The 20,634-nt window shown below is 36.8% G+C and overlaps 5 protein-coding genes across 15 annotated transcripts in view; 2 read left to right on the forward strand and 3 right to left on the reverse strand.

Moving 5' to 3' along the window:
* The first annotated feature begins 1,255 nt into the window (after positions 1–1,255).
* LOC114357616 (protein Wnt-5a) overlaps positions 1,256–20,634 on the forward strand; it is a 28,704-nt gene continuing 9,325 nt past the window's right edge. Inside the window, exons 1-2 of one of the 11 annotated variants that reach the window (XM_028311332.1) lie at positions 1,256–1,299; positions 3,359–3,674. In XM_028311332.1, the coding sequence (XP_028167133.1) occupies positions 3,580–3,674 (95 nt within the window). In that variant the 5' untranslated portion in view covers positions 1,256–1,299; positions 3,359–3,579. Of the gene's footprint in view, positions 1,525–3,023; positions 3,675–8,743; positions 9,048–20,634 lie in introns of those variants that run through there. The other 10 variants (XM_028311323.1, XM_028311322.1, XM_028311324.1 and 7 more) reach the window with 10 other exon arrangements.
* On the reverse strand, positions 5,880–10,024 carry LOC114357615 (uncharacterized). The gene is made up of 4 exons (XM_028311321.1): positions 9,689–10,024; positions 8,655–8,737; positions 7,780–7,899; positions 5,880–6,586 (listed from the first exon to the last, which is right to left on the reverse strand). The coding sequence occupies exons 1-4, from the start codon at positions 9,891–9,893 to the stop codon at positions 6,422–6,424; spliced, it is 573 nt and encodes a 190-aa protein (XP_028167122.1). The 5' UTR covers positions 9,894–10,024; the 3' UTR covers positions 5,880–6,421.
* LOC114357622 (uncharacterized) lies at positions 14,973–15,425 on the reverse strand. The gene has a single exon (XM_028311339.1). The coding sequence runs from the start codon at positions 15,342–15,344 to the stop codon at positions 15,006–15,008; it is 339 nt and encodes a 112-aa protein (XP_028167140.1). The 5' UTR covers positions 15,345–15,425; the 3' UTR covers positions 14,973–15,005.
* LOC114357623 (probable salivary secreted peptide) lies at positions 16,030–16,494 on the reverse strand. Its single transcript, XM_028311340.1, has one exon. It carries the CDS (start codon positions 16,437–16,439, stop codon positions 16,101–16,103), a length of 339 nt encoding a protein of 112 aa, XP_028167141.1. The 5' UTR covers positions 16,440–16,494; the 3' UTR covers positions 16,030–16,100.
* LOC114357618 (uncharacterized) lies at positions 19,252–19,814 on the forward strand. Its single transcript, XM_028311334.1, has one exon. The coding sequence runs from the start codon at positions 19,307–19,309 to the stop codon at positions 19,721–19,723; it is 417 nt and encodes a 138-aa protein (XP_028167135.1). The 5' UTR covers positions 19,252–19,306; the 3' UTR covers positions 19,724–19,814.

Consider the following 20,634-nt stretch of genomic DNA (forward strand, 5'->3'; position numbering starts at 1 on the left):
CGGCAATTAGACACAGTGGAGTGCGCATTTATGAATAATAATCACTAGTAAATGATCACTTGACGAGATTTAGCTTTGGCTTGGCTTGGAATGACGACATTGTAATTTTGAATTAATAAACCTAGGCCCTAAGTAAGTACGAACTCATAGAATTATTTAATTACAATCTATCAGTTAGAAAAGATGCTTAAATTGTAGATTTTTAAAATCCTGAAATTATATGACAAACTTAGTTTTCACATTTTTGGTTGGTAAAACTTTTTGGTTGATTGTGTCAAAATCTCAAGAAAATTATCAGTGGCTAAATCAATCACAATGAGAAAACTTCTTACATTATTGTTCGTGTTTTATTTGCCTTAAACATCCCGCCTGCCGTCAACATACGGGATTCGAACCCACACCCGCTGGCCCTATAGCCAAGCTCGCAAACCAACCAACCTATGTGGCAACCATAAAAATGAGTCTTGCACAGGTACTACAAAAAGTGACTTAGTTAATAGAAAGTAGAGACACTGCTAGACAGTGCTAGAGATGGTACGACACAGTAAATAGGATATAAAAACTAGAAAGAAAACATTCACCAAAGTAGGATTTTATCGAATGAAGAAATGGACGTATTTTTTTTATTATTAGAACATGCTTCTCCTTTTAAATTTGGCCTTCCAAAATAATTAAGCATCTAATTATAAAATAATATCAATTAAACAAATTAATAGTTCCATAGATAGAAATCCGGAGTAACAGGTTACAACTTAATCGTAATGTAAACTTTGCAAGTGACCTCGTTTAAATAATTAATATTCAAAGATAATTAAATTATTTCTGCTTTTTTGTCACTTGACTCTCTTTTTTGTATGTGTATTCATAATTCGTATTTGTAATCTGTACAAAAACCATTACGATTAACTATTTTAGAGTTCAATAAAACTTCATAATAAGAATGACACTTCAATGAACTAGATAGTTTTGCAACTAAATGTTTACAATATTAGATAACACAAATTCAAATTCAAATTCACACGACCTTTTTAAAGTAAATACTGAAGTGGGCACTACATTTCTATCAATGTTGATCCTTAGATGAAGTCGCCATCAAGCCAACAATTAAAGCTCAAAACCTGTCGAACTTTTTGTACTTCGCAATGTCGGACTCAAATCTCGTGCTAGCAAACCTAGCTTAGCCGACTAAGTAAGTTATACCCAAGTAGGCCGCCAGAGCCTCAGAGCCAGACGTAAGCCAGTCTGTTCCCATGCCCGGTGAAAGGCACACGTTTGCCTCCACTTAACCCTAACTTAATCGTAACTTAAACCGATTTTTCGTAAAATATTCTAAGTGAAAACTATTTTGTGTCAAAATAGAGCAATAATTAAGTGGTATAAGTGATTTCAAGTGAAGTTTAAGTCATGTGTAGCAAGGTTAAGAGACCAGTGCGAACTTTTTTGTTTCTTTTATTATTATAGTGGAATGCGTAAAATACTTTTGTAGGATGCCGTGTACATTTAACTGTGATTTCACAACACGAGGTTTATTTGCATTTTGCTTTTATTTGTTTTTGAATTCACGCTGGGTTTCATTTTGATGAAGATGCCGGTTGAAAATGTCTAGAATAGTTTGAAATTGAAATTATTGTAGGTACTCATTCTACATACATACTTATTTAAAGACTTTAAAATGTTCTCTAGGTAACTAAACATTTTTGGAAATCATAAAATATTTTAAACTCTTACAACTTTGTTAAAAGGTGTCAATGTCTCATCTTCTAAAATATATCCTAAAACTCACATAAAGGTTGCTTATTGCGGTGTTTGATTCAGTCATCTTAAAATTTAAGTTTGTAAAATCAAAGATACAAAATCATGTGGTAGAGTTAATACCGCGAATTAAAAAAAGGTAATTGACCAAAATAGTAACAGCTTGTATTTTAAATAAATCATAGTATTACATACCTACAACTTATTTACGAGTACACAACTAAATACATTAACATGCACCAGTTAAAACTCTACATGCGAGCAATGTTATTAGAACACATTGTTTTGTCGAATAATCTCTATCAAACATTATACTGGGTCGAATCCTGTTAATTATTGGACTTCCCGTATCTCGATGGGAATATTCCACTAATTAATTATATTATTATTATCATTAGCAGTTTCCTATGAAATTGATACCTACCAGATTTTCCAGGAACTGAATAATACGCTATAAGTCCCGTGTCATGAATAGAGGTTAAAGGCATAGATACTTAGACATATAAACCTTTGTCTATAGAAAACACGCCATTTGAATAAAACTAGGTTGGTTTTAGTTTTGTCTTTCATCATCATGATCATCATCTCAGCCATAGGACGTCCACTGCTGAACATAGGCCTCCCCCAATGCTTTCCATGTTGCCCGGTTGGTAGCGGCCTGCGTCCAGCGCTTTCCTGCTACCTTTATGATGTCGTCAGTCCACCTTGTGGGTGGACGTCCCAGTTTTGTCTTTAGTACATAATAATAAAATAACTCATGTTTAAGCGCCTAAATACTGAATAAAACCTAAGTACTTAAAAAAGCTTTGACTTTGAACTGCTCAAAAAACATAGTGATGTCAACATAACGATACTTTGCTATGAATTATTTAGACCACGAGGAAACTACATGTACTTACCTACACAAATTGTTGTAAACTTTGCATTTCTAAATATTTTGCAAGTAAAAACATACTTCATCATCATCATCATTTCAGCCACAGGACGTCCACTGCTGAACATAGGCCTCCAAAGAAAACATAGCAATTTGGGATTTAAAGTTTGTTAAGTTTCTGAATAAGTATTAATACCTTTGAGGAAATCCTTGGGGGAGACCTTTGTCCAGCAGTGGACGTCTTTCGGCTGAAACGAATTAGTACCTTTGTGAATTGACGTTTATTTTTCATAATATTAATATCTACTTCAGGTAAACAACCTGACAAAGCTACAAAGTTCAACGTATTGTTATTTTTCTAGCCCACAATAAAGGTATCGCTTACATTTTTCCACAGAATCTAATTTACAACAAAATCCGACGTAAGGCAATATTGTTGAAGGCTTGCGAGGCAAACGCCCGTGTGAGCCGGCTTAGGGCTCACGAACAGGAGTAAGGCTGTTTGTACACTAAATTGTGTACCTTTTAAGAGACAATAGTGTAGTTGATGCCACTATAAATTCGCAAAAAAACAGCAGCAAGTAGGTACTAATTTCATCAAAAGTTATTTCATAATTAAGTTTGATTCTATGGTGGATCCACTCGTGACACAAACATAAAGCGTTCTTTGAAACTTAGCGTGAATTTTATCTTATAGATTGATCACTTTTTTAATGTAAACATTAGCTGTAGTTAGGAATTGTTAATTGTAAGCACCTCGCAAATAAAATGGCCTAACAGTGACAGTATAAGTGAAGAAACAATTAAAAATATGTCATGAAGGGCCAAAACCATGTGATTTTTAAATACAACATGAGTGCCACTTCTCGTCCACCTTATTGACAACAACTACGAAAGTTAAAACAAAAGTGCGAAGATGGAAGCCGCCATTTTATGCCCGCCGCATTGACAAGATGGCGTCCGGCGTATTCCGGTTTCTGGTGCTGCTGGCGGTGCTGGTGTGGGTGGCTGGAGACAAGGTCGCAGTAACTTCAAACGCCAGCTGGTTGTAAGTATACTCACTATTCTGGAGGGAAGTGTAACCTTACTTACTTCGAACTCCTATGTTCTTCTGATTAAGTTCGTTGCAGGTCCAATGACAGCTTAACTTTCCCCCGGGACAAACTTGACCATCACTGGTTGGGTTATAATTGGCGGCCAAGCTGTAGATCTTGGGCTACACAGGAGTTGTGGGAATAGTCTCGTTTTATACTCACTATTCGTACGTTTCGACTAAAAAAATATGTTCTGAAAAGCCTCCTCTACGGATTTTCATTACCGGTCCTGCGCTGCCCACATCCAGGTGCTTCCCGCGACCTTTACCAGATCTTAGAGATCCACCAAGTGGGAGGCCTAGGCAGACCTCCCACTTGGTGGACAACTCCCACAAGGCTAGGCAGCCTACACTACGTTTTCAGATCCTGCCCCTCTATTTTCACTTGTGAAGCGTGTCCTTGTTTTGTATGAAGAATTACAGCACAATACTAGACTACTATAAGACGCACATAATACCAAGCATTAATTCCCCGTCAACCTGTGGGCTAAATAGAACAAAACTAGGGGAAAGTAGTACGAGATGATCCCCTTAAGCGGGAATCGCTGTAAAATACATATGTTTCAAGGTAAACCAAAAATAAAGACGATTACTACTAGTATATTTATCTATCCAACTTTCCTTATACTCAAAACCAGAAATTAATTGAGGTTTCATTAAAATATTTCATTTTTTGCAAAACCTTACAAAGTGATCATCTTGTACACCCCTGTGGGTAAGATGATCCCCCAGGTAGGGGTAAGATGATCCCTATGATTCTGTTCTATGATCTATTCTTTTCTGGTTATATTACTTTCGGAGAACCTAATTATGCGAACAAATCGTTAAAGAGTTAGAAAAGAAAAACATTTACCAATTAAATAATGAAAATAACCGATTCTTTCTTAGTACCTGCTAAAAAGCGTTTAAATAATTGAAACGCTTTTTTGCTGGAGGTGTGTTGAATATATCACAAATAAATTCACCTGCTTCATCACCCTCTACCCCAGCACATGCTTTATGGCCCCATTTTCCACATGCATAACATTTTATCCATCCTTCACCCTTGGTATCGCTTGAAAACTTTTCTGTTCAGTACAGCCACTCAGAATCATCTCCTTCAGACTCAGGTGAGTTATATGAAGTTATCTTTCTTTTATTTCACTTCCCTTTACCTACTCCATTGACTTTTTGTTTTAATTCCCAGGGATCATCTCGTACATATAGGAAGGGATCATCTTGACCCAAGTCCCACTTTTTGTTAAATATTTGCTAAAATAATCTAAAAGTACGCGGCTACGTTTTTATAGCCAAAATATTAAAATTAAACATAATAGAAAGCCTAACGACAACAGTAATTACATTTAACATTGTTTGAATAAAAGTAACATAAGCTCAAAGTCATGCCTATTTTAGATCAGAAGTACACAATTTTTCTTTTTTCTCGTCAAATTCGATGTATCGCTCACGCCACCATTACGATTTGACTGAGGCGGGGATGTGTCCAGAGCTATGTTTTACCAGTGAAAGAAACTAAATGACGTTAGTGGTTTCAGCACAATCGCGAAAGATCATCTTACCCCAGGGGATCAACTCGTACTACTTTCCCCTATATAGGCTATTAGATGAAAGTTGTTCAGGCTGTCTGTCTCTCTTCATTTCTAATTCAGTTTAGTCGCCACACCAAAATCGCCACGATTAGCAAAGATTGGATGGAATCGAAACTACCAAACTATAACATCTCATAAAGAATTCCTCATCCAATCCGATGTCCTATAATGATATCCCGCGTCTTTCCTCGATTTTATTGCACCTGAGTCTCCGTCTAGACCGGCCATAAAACCAATAACTATCTGTATAACAGCCTCAATGTTATGAGAATGTGATATCACAGGATTATGTGTCCATTTCCAATCAAAAAGTAGAAATCTACGAGTGTGTTATTGCCCAGTAGTTATTATTAGGAACTTCTTTAATAGATATGACGTTATTTATGTTACTGAATATAATAAATGTTTTATTCCTCCTGTATAATTTAAGACTGGAAATCAAACCCAACGCAAATATTGAGTCAGTTCCTATGTAAATAAATTTAGTTATTTTTATAACATTACTTACTGATGGATTTTTGTTGAGATCATCACATTGAGACGTTCATGATTTATTTATACAAACAAAAGAGAGATTTCAAATTTTTATTTACTTACAATTCCTAACATCGTAATACACTGACAGCAAGCTTTTAAAGTCACCGTTGAAAAGCTTAGTTAGCTAATGAATTTGTAATACCTTTATTGACAACACCTCAAAAGAATTTTCTTCTCATTTAAAGTATGTGAGCTGTAACAACTATTCTCACGTCTCAACCTTAATGAAAAAGGGTTAAGCTTACTATAAAATTGATGATTACCTACATCAAAGATAAAAATGTTTGGAATGTTCAACTACATAGCTCGCATCAATACGTCTTATGACTATAATTTTTATATTTTAAAGACTGTATATAAGCCCCTGAAAAGGAGGCTGCCAATAATGACTGAGTTTCTTGCGCTGTTTCTTCTCAGCTCTGGCCCATTTATTATCCCGAAGCAGTGGTAGGGTTAATACTGGGACGTGTAAAAGTGCTTTTTAAAAGCCTATTTGCAAAAATAAATGATTTTTTTATAAGTTTTCAATCTAGACCCATAAATTCAGAATTAAAAGAAGTCTTATTTAGCAGATGATCAGTTGTAGTAAAGTTCGTTCGGCGCACACAAGTCGTTGAGCGAAGTGAGCAAGCTGGCAGACGCCACTTCAACGTTGTGTGTGCCCTTGGGAATGCCGTACAGCCAGAACTCGTATACCAGCATTGAGACGTCGCTGCATTCGAAGGTTAGGTTGATGGACTCCTGGAAAAAATACTGTCACTGATTTTTCTAGATTGTCTGAAGACGCGCTTAGATTTCGCCCCGTCAGTCTCTAATGTCATGACACGTGCTAAGATCGAAAAGGGCGTTCCTCAATTGGATGAAAGATCTTATAAAAGTATCTTGCAGTGGCTGGAGATCGTTCTCTTTGACTCTCCTATGAGAGGTTTTATCATCATCATCATCATCATCATCACCATCATCTCAGCTATAGGACGTCCACTGCTGAACATAGGCCTCCCCCAATGCTTTCCATGCTGCCCGGTTGGTAGCGGTCTGCGTGCAGCGCCTTCCTGCTACCTTTATGATGTCGTCGGAGGTTTATAGTCCTATAATAAACTGATATTGGCTGACCTTTGGTGTAGAAAGTCGGTGTACTAATCACACCTCCAACCCAGACAGACGTTAATATACATATTATGTCATGGGGATCTTGTTTTGACAGCTCAATAAAAGTGTTGTTGTGAAAATACCCGATTGTGTTGAAATAACCGATTGTTATTTGTCAACATTTAACACAAATGTGGCATACCATACCGACTGAAGGTTCGACACATAATTATGTCGAAAATGTAGGATATGAGGTGTCCACGAGGAGAACGAAACGCTTCACTGCCTTCAGACATTTTACCTACTTATGAATGAACTAGCGGCCGCCCGCGACTTCGTACGCGCAGATCCCGTTTTACCCCCTTAAGGGGTAGAGTTTCGTAAAATCCTTTTTAGCGGATGCCTACGTCATAAGGATCTACCTGCATGAAGCTCGCTTCCACCTTCGGCCTGATCATCACTTATCATCAGGTGAGATACAGGCCAAGAGCTTTCTCGTTGTGGATAAAAAAAAATTTCAGCCCGATCCGTCCAGTGGTTTGGGGAGTGCGTTGATAGATCACTATGTCAGTCAGTCAGTCACCTTTGAGTTATATAATATTTAGATAAGACTAGCTTTCCGGCCGGGGCTTCGCCCGCGTGGAATTTCGTTTGTTAAATTTTCCTGAATTTTCTTTACTATAAACCTCACGGAGCCCGAGACCTTTCCAACGAATGCAAAACCGTGGAAATCGGTTCGTGCGTTCTGGAGTTATAGCGTCAGGAAGGAAAACCCGACTTTTTTTATATAGTAGATAATATACATTATTACATCTAGAAGTTAAGCCAATATAAGAAACCCTTACCTGTAAGATCCCCCCGCTAGTGATGAACCCCTGCGACTCGTTGGTATCTGCGAAGAGGATCACGTTGAACCCTGTGATGATGTACGTCTTCTTTGGATCCCCGGTGGGAGTGGGCTCGTTCTGAAATATATTACATTTTTTAATATAAATCTTCATTAGCAGGCTCTTTTCATGGCACTTATACACGTCATAAATCTTTCTCTACCACCACTCCGAGACAAAATATCGGCTGATGTTAAGAATAATTGCTAAAAAGTGTTTTGTAAGCTGTTGTGACCAAGTGACCATGGACTGCAAAATATCTGTCAGCGCTACAAAAGATGGATGGTAGAATAAAGAATAGAATAAAGCCACGATAGCCGAACGGTGAACGAACGAGTCCGTAAACGAACTAAAGTCGCTGACATAGCCCGACGGATCAGCAAGCTGAAGTGGCAGTGGGCAGGGCACATAGTACGCAGAACTGACGGCCGATGGGGCAGCAAGGTTCTGGAATGGAGGCCACGTACCGGAAAACGCAGCGTGGGACGTCCACCCGCAAGGTGGACCGACGACCTGATAAAGGTAGCGGGAAGGCGCTGGATGCAGGCCGCTACCAACCGTGCGATGTGGAAGTCATTGGGGGAGGCCTATGTTCAGCAGTGGACGTCCTGTGGCTGAAATGATGATGATGATGATGAGCCGAACGGTGAAGGGGTCGGAGTGGCCGACTCGAGATCCGAGGAACGCGGGTTCGAATCCTACCGCCGCTCGACTATTGTGGTGAGCCCACTCGCAACACAAGCTCATTTAGCTTAACACGAGAGGCTAATGGGACTATAAGTAATTTGTGCAATACAAATTGCTAATAATCTTTTAAAAAAAGACCGCCATACCTTCGTAGGGTACGAGAGCGTCAAATTGATGTCTTGCTTCGGGAACGACCATGACTTTGTGCCATAAATTATCAGTTCTGGATCTGAAAAGATAATAGACCTTATCTGTAGACATTCAAATGCCTAATTGCAATGAAATAGGCAAAGGCACCATAATAAACAAATAAAATTTAAATCATCTAGCGATAACGTTTGATAAAATTGTCGTCACGTCTACGTATCGTAGATTAGCTAATAAAATAATTTATGGTTTTAGTAGCATTAAGGAAAAAACTTCCAAAAGCAGTGGACAGTGTACATTTCAACTGATCAATTCAAGATCAATTCCACAAAATGTGCACAGAACTGAAAACGTCACTTCTAATCAAAAAGTGCACCGAATGACGTCATGAGGTATTTTTTTATTTAAACTGCACTAAATTGTATTATGTACGGATGAGAGCACATAATTCTAAACACAGTAGCGTCTTATTAAGTGTAATAAGGATTATTTTTCAACAAAAATGTAGAGTTTCATGTGCTGTTGTCTGTTGTTGACCCTACTTCAATGTTTTGATACATTACGTACATGCAACTCGCACAGTCGGACATCATAATACTAATTTCTATTGAAAAATCGCCTTTAATTATATTAACATAAGATTTCAGTCTTCACTTGCATGCAACTCACGAAGACGAGTGAGCTTTATTTGTGTGTGTACGTGTACATGCACATACCGATAGTGTAATGTTTATAAAAACTTTTGAAAAACGAACAGTAGCGAGCCACCACACACGTAAAGAAAGCTCACTCGCCTTCGTGAATTGCAACAACTTAAAGCCTTGATCACACGTACCGAGTAAACGGGCAAGACCGTAAAATGTTTACTCGGTCGAGACAGTTGGGTGAGCGAGTCACATACTCGAGCGCTCGGCCGAGCACTCGGCGTAATGTTCACACACACCGAGCGAGTACTCGCCCGTTTGCTCGGTACGTGTGATCAAGGCAATACCTCCATGTGACAAGCAATAAACATTTTGAAAGGAGTACTTACTTTCAACCGGCTGAAAGCTACAGTAATATTTATTGGCAGTCTTGTAGATCTTCGCGTTCACTTTACTTATAGTATCATTTTCAAAATGCTGAGAATAATTCAAACTTTTCACATTTTCGTGGGTTTTCACCAAAGAACTAAGGGCTGCACTACCAAAAGCCACACACAGCACTAATAAAAGGCCCTTTTGTAGAGTCCCATTCATAATAATTAAATTTTAATTACCAATCAGACTAGAGCTATAGACTAATTAAAAACAAAGTGTGCTGTGCTTATCGTATTGATAACGCCAATTTAATTTTGGTAGTAACTAATCTAAAGATTGGACGATACTAAGATACTTGGAAATGTCGCCGAATTTTTATTATTATTGATGCTTAATTATATTGTTATTATTATTATCTCTCATATAAGGCTGAGTTGCACCACCCAAATTTGACCGTAACTATGACGATAACCGGTGCTTTTTGTATGGAGTTTGACAGATATTTGACGTTTATCTCAGTTAAAGTAAGATGGTGCAACCCAGCCTAAATCTCATGACTAAACATTGTCCTTTAAAATGCGCAATATGTTATTAAACACTGAATTTTAACTGCTAACGCATTGGTGGCCTTTCTTTGTACCTACTGGTTATTTGGATGATTTAATTGATCTTTAAAATTAATCCAAAATTAACAGCCAAGATAATTTGTTGTCACTAGAGTGTCCCATTTGGGAATTGAACCCGGGGAGATAATTTAAAGTTTTAACCATCGATAAGGCGGGTTTCATTTTCATGATCAAATATATTTATTTCTCTAGCTCTGCATAGATATTGTCTATTACAGTACATATTATTACAAGCTTTTTATTACTTTCACATGTCTGGTGTCTGTCGTCAAATCTTGCAACTTAAAATTGACCCACTTCCCGGTTTTCTATTGAGCTGGAATTTTTTATTATTCTGTGCTGTTACACATTTGGAAGAAATACAAAAACATAAGAGACTACAAAAGTTTCTAAAAATTCTCTATTATTATGCATATTAACCTCACAGACCTGACCTATAATTTTTGTAACAAATTAGTTTTTGTAGCGGACTACTTTTTACTTTCAAGTTTTTTTTATTAATAAAAAAGATTGTTATATTTAATTACTAACCCAATGAAATCACTTACAAACCCACCGGAAACCATGGTGGTACCGAATTGAATGGGATTATTATGGGAACCGGTATCCACGGGGTGATGGGTCTAATATGTATAAGCCTTCATTAACACAATTATAGGGCATTATGTTCTCGCCCTTACCGTGATGCCATAGATTAAAAACATTATTGGATTGTCGTTGGAACTGCATAGAGAAGTGTGTTCGATATTTAAATTTAAATTTGGGTCGTAGTAGATCAAAAGATTATTTATTATTTATTTAAAACGATTATTACGTAGGTTTAGCCTAGGCGCAGACTACAAACTTGTCGGCTGATAGTTGGCCCCGATTATAATTTGTATGAAGAATCGTCCGATCCAATGTGCGCATTGTGACTCAACTATCGGCCAACTAAAAGTCGGTGGTCTGTGCCTAGGCTTATTTATAATGTAGCTTAGTATTTGCTTTATTTATAACATAGATACCATGCATTTGCAAAACAAAACAATATTGTTAATTAAGGAACTAGAATAGACTAGACTAAAATAGCCAAATCTAGGTATTTACACGTATTTAACTAATGCGCCAAATAAATCCTAAATATATTTTTTAACTTAACTTGATAGTGACGTAAATTCATTCATACAATAAAATATTTATATCTGGTTAAGTAAAGTCGTAATTTTTATTTTATCTACTCTACCTACATATAAAAATAAAATAAATACTTTACAAAATAATCATCATCATTAAAGGTTTGTGATTTTAATTTCAACAAAATTTCAATAGACAAATAACAGCTCTATATCATTACCACTCTGGGCCCAAACTGCAACAAATCACGGGTATCTCAGGTCTAACTCAGCCCTATCTTCTTTATGCGTTCGCCATCCGATCCGTTTGACCACAGGTGAACGGAACAAACGAAGAAGTGTCCAGAATTTATCAATTAATCCTAAAAATATTATAAATGTGAAAGTTTGAGAAGGAGGATGTATGTCTAATGCCCTTTTTCACCAGCAATCCCTAATTTTTAAGTGACCCAGGTAACACTAACACATAACAGGTAGTGTTAACTATTATGACCGATAATACTCTTATGCCCGTTCTGTGAAAAACTGAATTTCATGCAGGGCAAGCCGCGGGCAAAAAGTAGTATATAAAAATTTATTATTAAAATAAAAGAGCTACCTATATGACCGCCAATACCGCTTGTTGTTGAATTTATGGACTGGAACGCCATCTGATATCAACTCGCTGAACTTGCACGATAAATAGATAATAATGTTATTATGCTTAATTACTCATGAAATGGCTGACTGCAATGTAAATGAAATATGATAGATGTCGCTACAACAAATAAAACCAAATCAGCGGAGAAAGTGATATAGGGAAAAGAACGAAAAACTCATTTTTATTACGAAAAATTCAGCTTCTATGTTTTTCTCCTTCGCCATCCATCATCGTATAAATGTATTCTAGAACTGTGGCAATAGATTTTATTATTCTGCTTTTATTTTACTCGCGTGCAAGTTTTTAATGGGCCTATAAATATTTTTATTTGAATCAAGGTGATTTGTCTTCTGAATTTTATTGTGGCATTTAGTGAAACGGTAAGTGACTTCTAGGGTCAACATTTCTGTAACAACTGTGTCTGTTTCACAGCTAACTGTAAATTAAAATTAATTGTTTATGTGAAGTATTTTAGGGAGTTGTGGGTTCGTTTCTCTAGAGTGATACATGTCTACCAGACCTTACCTATCTCAGCTGAGTTTGTTGCGGCGCCTTCTCAGCACTTGCCAAAAATGTTGGTGATTCAGTGCTAAACTTTATTTTTTTATAAGGCTTTTATTTTTCTTTTTACTTTGACGATCTGTAAGTACTATTTTGACGTCTTTGACTTTGACTCATTCACTATTTAACTTCAATGAATATGACTCACAATCCCAATTGATTAATTTTCGCTCTGATTGATTTACACGTACTCGATGTGTCACGTAAGTAATGTACAGTCAACACCTCTAGGTATACTTACGTAGGTTTTTGTTGCTAAATAGCACAATTAAGAAGGTAGAGACAGTAAAATTCTAGTTTAAAGTGAGAAAGTAAAGATTTGTAGGTATTCGATACGACCACTTAGAACTCGATTCATTATGTGATGGATTTGGATGAAAGCCTGAAAGACTGCACTTCATTTAAATCTAATCGCGTTATTTGTGCATAGTTTAAAAATAACACTAAATAAAACACAAAAATTCACTGTCACTTTAATTTAAAACCATAGATCTCTATAGTGTAGTTAAAACCTCCCCACAGCGCACTTCTTAAATGAATATTCGCGTAAGTGTGTCCAACACCGCCGAAATCCACCTCCGCCGAAGCCTCATCTTCCAAATTATTGTCTATGACCTTTATAGCTGTGATCACGTTGTCCTGCTCTTCGTAGTACTGAGGGAACGCGACGTCCGATGTCCGAATAACAAAAGGTATTTTTTGATGCACACTTTTATGTAGTAGCCGGTCAGTCTCTGATTGCGTCCCTAGTAAAACACCTTCGCCGTTAACTTTTTTTATTGACCACAGAAAATAGGCCAGGATATAAAAAGTTATTAATTTGAACATTTTTTAAATTTTGAACACAAAAGATGGCCGATATGCGTAATGTATGAAAACACAGTGATGTTCACTGTTTTGATGCTAACCTACATGTGACTTAGATAAAAACGTGATAAGATCGATATGATATGTGATAGTATCAGAAGTAATTTAGTTTATCAGTAGCTTAAGGGAATAAATAGTTAGGATGCAAATGCAATGTTATCAGCCGCTCTACTTTCTTTTCGCTGGATTACTGGACCTTATTTCCATAGCAATAAAGTTGATCAACTCTCCAATTATTTTGCATGAAACTTTTAAGTTTTTAACTTATTTTATTTCAATTTTTTTCCATATCACTTCTCTACATTAATTGACCGATCAGACCGACCACTTATTAGAATTTTTTTGGATAACTGAATACTTATTTATGAATTTTTAAATTACTATATTATGTTGGTGCTTCATACAAACCTTTTTGATCGAACGGGGTCATTTAAACCTAGAAGTTTTTATGTTTATATTGCACAACATTTATAAGCAAACTTAATGCTGATTGAACAGTATAATACCACAATTTACGTAGGCATGAAGAAATAACTATTAATAAATTCTAATAAGCGTTGTTTACTAACTAGCCTTCGTGGAAATGACTCACTTTCCACTGTACGGTTTGTTTTTTTAAATGATAAGCACGTAACTCACTCACACGTAAGTCACTGTACATATTATCTGGTCCAATCGTCATCTCAGGTATTGTAATAATTCGCACTTGTTTTTCAAAAGAGGCAGACTTTTTAACCGACTTCAACAGAATGAGGAGATTCTCATTTCGGTTGTTATTTTAACTGATGGCAAAGAAATGATAAATAAATAAATCCTTGGACATTTTACACTGCGCCGCAAACCCCAAACTAGGCAAAACTTGTACTATGGGTACTAGACCACGGATATAAACATACTTAACTACTTTTTTTTTGTAAACACATACTTAATATACCTACATAGTAAACACCCAGACCCGTCACAGAAATTAAAATTCATCAATTCAATTTCTGCCCGGCCGGGAATCGAACCCGGGACCTCTCGGCATAGTAGTCCGTTCTGAACTACTACACCAAACGGCCGAATGATGTAAGATACTTACGGCTATACAAATACAGCTAGATGGCACTAGTAGTATAATAGTGTTTTATTAAATCGAACCCAGAACCTCTGCGTGAGAGACAAACACTCCAACCACCACTAAACCAAGGATCTACCTAGATCTAATAATTGCAGTAGGATTATTTCTTTAGTAGGTAACTTAATGTATTTTTAAATATCACTTGCAGAACGTTACACTATTATAATTTAAATTATCTTCATCATTTCTTCATTGTATTGAAAATCATAACGATTTCAAGGTTATTTTCGATGTAGGTAAACATTCAAAATTATTATCCTTATTTACAATTATTTTAAAGTTTCCGTCGTGATTTCCTGACATAGTAAAAACTAACGCATTTAATTCAAATCACTTGCCTGACTTTAACACATTTTTAAATAAATAACGACACTCTTTAAAAAAATTTAATTTCAATCAATCACATCACGCATAAATATCAATTTTGTATTTAAGTCCGGACCCTCTCTCGCTTTTCAGCTTGATATTCACGAAATTGAATCCGATCCCTCCTCGGGTGATCGAGGGTTCTGCCAGTCCATTCTCCATGTCCAGAATGGCGATCCCTTTAATCTTCTGGTCTCCCAATGGATACTCGTAGAAAATCTCCTGCTCCCTCTTTATCAAGGGTATAGCGGTCGCCTCTACGATTCTTTCGTGCACTTTTCTCACTAGTCCATTGTAATCGAACACAGTTCCTGCCGTTATGGATTTGGTATTCGCTACCACTAATACAGTGGACAGAATAAAAAGTAATTTAAACATGGTGGACGCGAGTTCAAACCGTGGCGTTGTTTACGCGAATGACGGGGGTATGGGCGAGCGAGATGACAGCATGTAGAAAGAGAGGCCGTGAGGTCAAATGTCTCGAATGCTTATCGGAACCTAAGGCGGAGTTTACATGGGTTATCTGTGATTTTCCTTAGGTTGTAAGGTCAGGATACATCAATACTAGAGTGAGTAACAACAGTTATTATAATAACGTGATCTATCTGTCAATAAGTCAGTGGCAAAATATTTTTTAGAATCTTGATGCCTTGATTGAAGGTCTAGAAATAAACGGTCCTCGAATCATTTGATTACGATAATATCTTATTACAGGGGGTTTTCTACGAGTTTCTTTCAGAAAACTTGAATCCAGTAGGAATAGAGTTTGTGAATATCGAAAATGGCATTGAAAAACAAGCTAATAAGCAACTATTAATTTACTGAACATAAAGTTGTATAGCGCATATTACAACAGAATTGTATTAATTTAAAATTATTAGTGTGAACACCACTTATTTGAATCATGAAGTTGTCATCAATATAAATTATCATCAGGTGATATAAATTCCATAAACAAGCACGCACACGACCCACTCTAATTTACCAGAGGAAAATATTGATGTTTGGTCTACACTCTCCACGCTGGCCAGACGAGTCGGGAAGGCCAAATAGAAAGAAATAATACACAAACAAACTTAGCACATTTATTGAACAAACACAATAATACACCAACACACATTTCAATACAAAACCTCACGCGTATATTTCAATCTGAAAATTATATCCCGACCCCCTTTCACTCTTCAGCTTGATATGTACATTGTTAAACCCCAGCCCTCCCAAAGTAATGGACGGCTCAGCCATTCCTTCGTCCAAATCCTTTATAGCGATGCCTTTGATGATGTTGTTGCCTTCAAGTTCAAATATCTCCTCATCTGTTCTTTTGAAGAAGGGGATGGAGTTTCTTTGGACATTTTTCGATCCTACCAGTCTCACGAGGCCTGTCGATTCATTTGTCAAGCCCACGGAGACCGATTTCGACTGTGCTAGAGTTACTAAGGCACAGAAAAGTAAAATATATTTCGTAAACATGTTCGTTTAGTGCGAGGCGCTCACTCGAAAGATACAGTCGTACTGACGGTGTCAAATGTCGAGGTCTAATTAGTTTATCGAACTTAAATGAGGTTTACAGAGCATTAGTTTATTAGATGGAATCTTATAGACAGATGTACCTACTCATTATTGAACACTGCACAAAACCGAGAAGTAAAAGAATACAAAATTGAAAGGTCTAATTTAGGCGGTCTTATTGTTAAGAAGCGTTCTCTTCCAGAATGTTCCAGATATCCCAGGGAGAAGACAGACATAAAGCCAGCAGTAATTCAGTATCTTATTAATTTGATTCAAGATTCAACTCAAAGTGGTTTTTTGAATGAAAACACTTAAAATGCTAAAGGAATATAATATGTATATTGAAATGTAGAGAGAAAATAGCACTCATTGCAACTTACACTGTCACACTTATCTGTCATAATTACTTGGTTTTAAGTTTTAAATCTATCATTATCAAAAGTTGGAAATTGTACGAAAATTCCGCTGTCATGTAAACCCAGCTTAACGATTGTTTAAAACACATACTTGACGCATCAAGATCACTTCCATCTTGAGTTGTAAAACTACAAGCAATCTTGAACTCTATGCCTCACACATCAAGGAATTCAACTATGCCAACTCGTATAATCACAAGGCTGCAAAGAGGTCATACAATGTGTGAATGATTTGACCGCAAGATTATGGACTTTATCGCGATTGTAATAAGAGCTATCGTGTATTTTGTTGTTGATCTTTTGAAGCAATGGAAAAAGTTATTTCCCGTGATGTCTAGACTTCAAGCCAAAGCTCACAAGGAAACATAAACTGATTAAAACCACATATCCACTTTGCGTCCGCCACCAACCGGCCATTGTGGAAATCATTCGGGGAGGCCTATGTTCAGCAGTGGACGTCCAATGGATGAAATGATGATGATGATGACATTGCATTGCATACCTTTCTTGGGAATGGAACCCTTGATAAAAATGTTCTAGCAATAAACGATGATCTTGTAAGCAACAATAGCTGAATGGTGAAGGTGCCCGACTCGTGATCCGAGGAACTCGGGTTCGATCTAAGTTCGAACACACTCACAACACAAAGATATTTATTTAGCTTACCACGAGAGGTTGACGGGAAATCTAAATATAATAACTCAAAGGTGACTGACTGACATAGTGATCAGCACAGCCCAAACTACTGGACGGATCGGGCTGAAATTTGGCATGCAAGTAGATATTATGACGTAGGCATCCGCTAAGAAAGGATTTTAACGAAACTCCACCCCTAAGGGGGTAAAACGGGATCCACGCGTACGAAGTCGCGGGCGGCCGCTAGTCACTAATATTCTTTAAAAAACACACCAATTACGATCCTCCATAAGATTTGTACAAAGGCAATTACTTACTTAGATGTATTTCCTTGCCGATAAGTAAATTAAGTAAACATTTGGCAATATCATTTAGCTTGACAATTTTACACGACACCGCATAAATAACTGGACGTTACGTGAATCATCAAGGCTAAACAAAATTAATCGAGTGACGCAGTATGAAAAAATATCAGTCCGTGAAGTTTACCAAAAAATAAAATAATGTAAGATACTTTACTTTGTGAGGGAAATCCCAATTCAACGTTCAATATTTGTAAAACAATTCTAGGTAAATTCTCTACCAAAAATTCTGGTAAATTGAAAACATTTAAATGGATGACCTAACTCCTCAATTTTTTTCACTTAGGGCTGATTTTTCAATCGTCAGATATCTTTTATCTGAAGAATAAACTTGTCATTTTGACATATTTCCCATACTGAAACTGTCAATGTGTCAACTTATTCTTCAGTTAAAATTTATCTGACGATTGAAAAATCAGCCCTTAGAAATTAATGATATGAATTATTATGATCATTAATAAGTCCATATTGTGCTGAATTCAATCGAGATGAAATTAAACATCAAAACAATAAACAAACAATTTAATTTTAGTAACACAGTTCTCAACTACCTAGGTGCAACAAACCGCAGAGATACATTAAACGTTATTACATGTTACTGCCAATAATCTTAATTATTATAAACATACTTATTAAATACACTTCAGATCACTTCTTACCGTTACGATTAAAGTAAAAGTTCGATTGAATAGCGTACACTTCGACCCAATAGTTGAATCCGCGGAAGACCGAGGGGCTGTCCAGCTCAATCGTCACAAATCTCTGCCCAATACCTCCTGATTTGACATACGCTTCTCCCCACTTGTCTTCCCTCAAATCCTTGATGGCAATCGCACTGATGACTTCATTATTCGAGCAGTTCACGCTAAAAGTGTCTGATCGCACCCAAATCGCCGGATTCTCTTGGTGAATCTTACTATAGATCAATTTCGAACTCGCATCTGGATACCCCAAGTACAAATCGTGAGACCACGTCCCAACGAAAAGCAAACAAATTATTGATAGAATATTCAACGCCATTGTAGATTCAGACGAGTATGCTGGACTGAGATTACTATCAAAATAGATCAGTCAGTTGGAAATCCATCGTCGATTTATTTGAAAAAGTAATTAGCGACACAGTGAGAAGAGACTACGAGTACCTGAATGGGCATAGTGACATCAGATTCGACGTTACAGCAACCAATAATAGTAAATCAGTTGAACCAACGTGACTTCCTCGTAAAATTAAGCAATATATCACACTAAATGAACTATACAGAATTGCCTTTAGCAGTAAACTGCGAAGAATAACATGAATAGGTGCTGTGATCTCATGGCTTTGCTAATTTGCTGACTAATTTCCATGATATATAAGGCGTTACAGATGAAGACAAGTTTATTTGAGACTTGCTCCTCTTAGATCAAAGTGAAAATGTTCAAAACAATAGCGATTCTGACAATAGTATACCTGTCAGTTGCAGAATGCAACGATATAAGAATAGGCTACGTTCAGCCTCAATCGAAGAAGATCTACAGTGAAATAAAGGAGGCAAATCCCGCGTTGTGGACCAGGACAGATGACGTCATAATCAATGCTCCTGGAAATGAGCTTATCACAGCTGTGTACGTCACGGATTTGAGGGATGACAAGGATGGAGAAGCATACATAGAGAGCGGCGGAGTTGGGACCAAGAGTGTCACGGTGAGGCTAAAGAGTCCATCGATTCTGCGAGGGTATAAATTCGAAATTGAAGTGTACGCCAGTGATCCCAACGCCAGATATTACTATAGTAAAGGAGGAGCCTTGCCAGTTTTCGACGCGTCAGTACAGTACCCGGTGAAATATTGATTGGACTGATAGTAAATAATACTGTGATTTGTGATTTTTTATATTTTGTGGCTGTTTAAAGATGAGATGAGTAAAGTTTTAAATTCTTAAACAGTTTTTTTATTTCATTACCTTACCTTAAGTTTTACGATATGAACTAACCTATGTGTTACCTACCTAAGTTATGATATCTAAATGGAACCTAATTTTCATGTTGAGCTACGAATTAGACTACCAGCTTAAATCCAGGTTTAGTTCAAATTATGATTCACATTTTCATTAACTTTAACATTATCCTATTTATAAGGGGAAACCCACATAAAGGATAACACTACTTGTGATTGTGACATTGGTTCGTTGTCTTTGGTGACATCATTTGAGGAAAGTGCCGAGTTCTTTAACATCACAATAGATGGTTTTCTTAATCATTACTCCATTATAATATTATTATTGAATAAGAACATTACAATTCTCCGTATGACACATACCATACTTACTGCGCAGAATTTCTTACAGTTAGATAATTAAATAAGGTCGAATCATTTCATCTCACTGTGATTCACAATTGATTTATTATCATGTTATTTACATGCTGTACTGTAGGTAGGTACTGTTGTGAAAACATTGACAAAGACCTACTTAAGGACTCTACTGTGACCTGTGACTCTACATAGCAAGCCGACTTGTTCTTTTTTTGACGACTCTTGTTGACGAATCAGCGGGTTTGGTGGGTAGAATGCATTAGGTAAACTTCCGACAGCGACGTAATGCAACAAACTAATACGCAAAAGTACCTACAATTTATGCAAATTCTTGAGTTACCTAATAGGTAATTACATTTCTACAAAAAAACTGTTACTTGATCTTCTGTATTGGTTTGTGTCAAGTTTTCAGTTTATCGACACTTCCATTCAACTGACGCTTCAGTTTGC

This window comes from Ostrinia furnacalis, unplaced genomic scaffold (assembly GCF_004193835.3).
Source record: "Ostrinia furnacalis isolate ACB-3 unplaced genomic scaffold, ASM419383v2 OfSCF3271, whole genome shotgun sequence".
Taxonomy (NCBI): domain Eukaryota; kingdom Metazoa; phylum Arthropoda; class Insecta; order Lepidoptera; family Crambidae; genus Ostrinia; species Ostrinia furnacalis.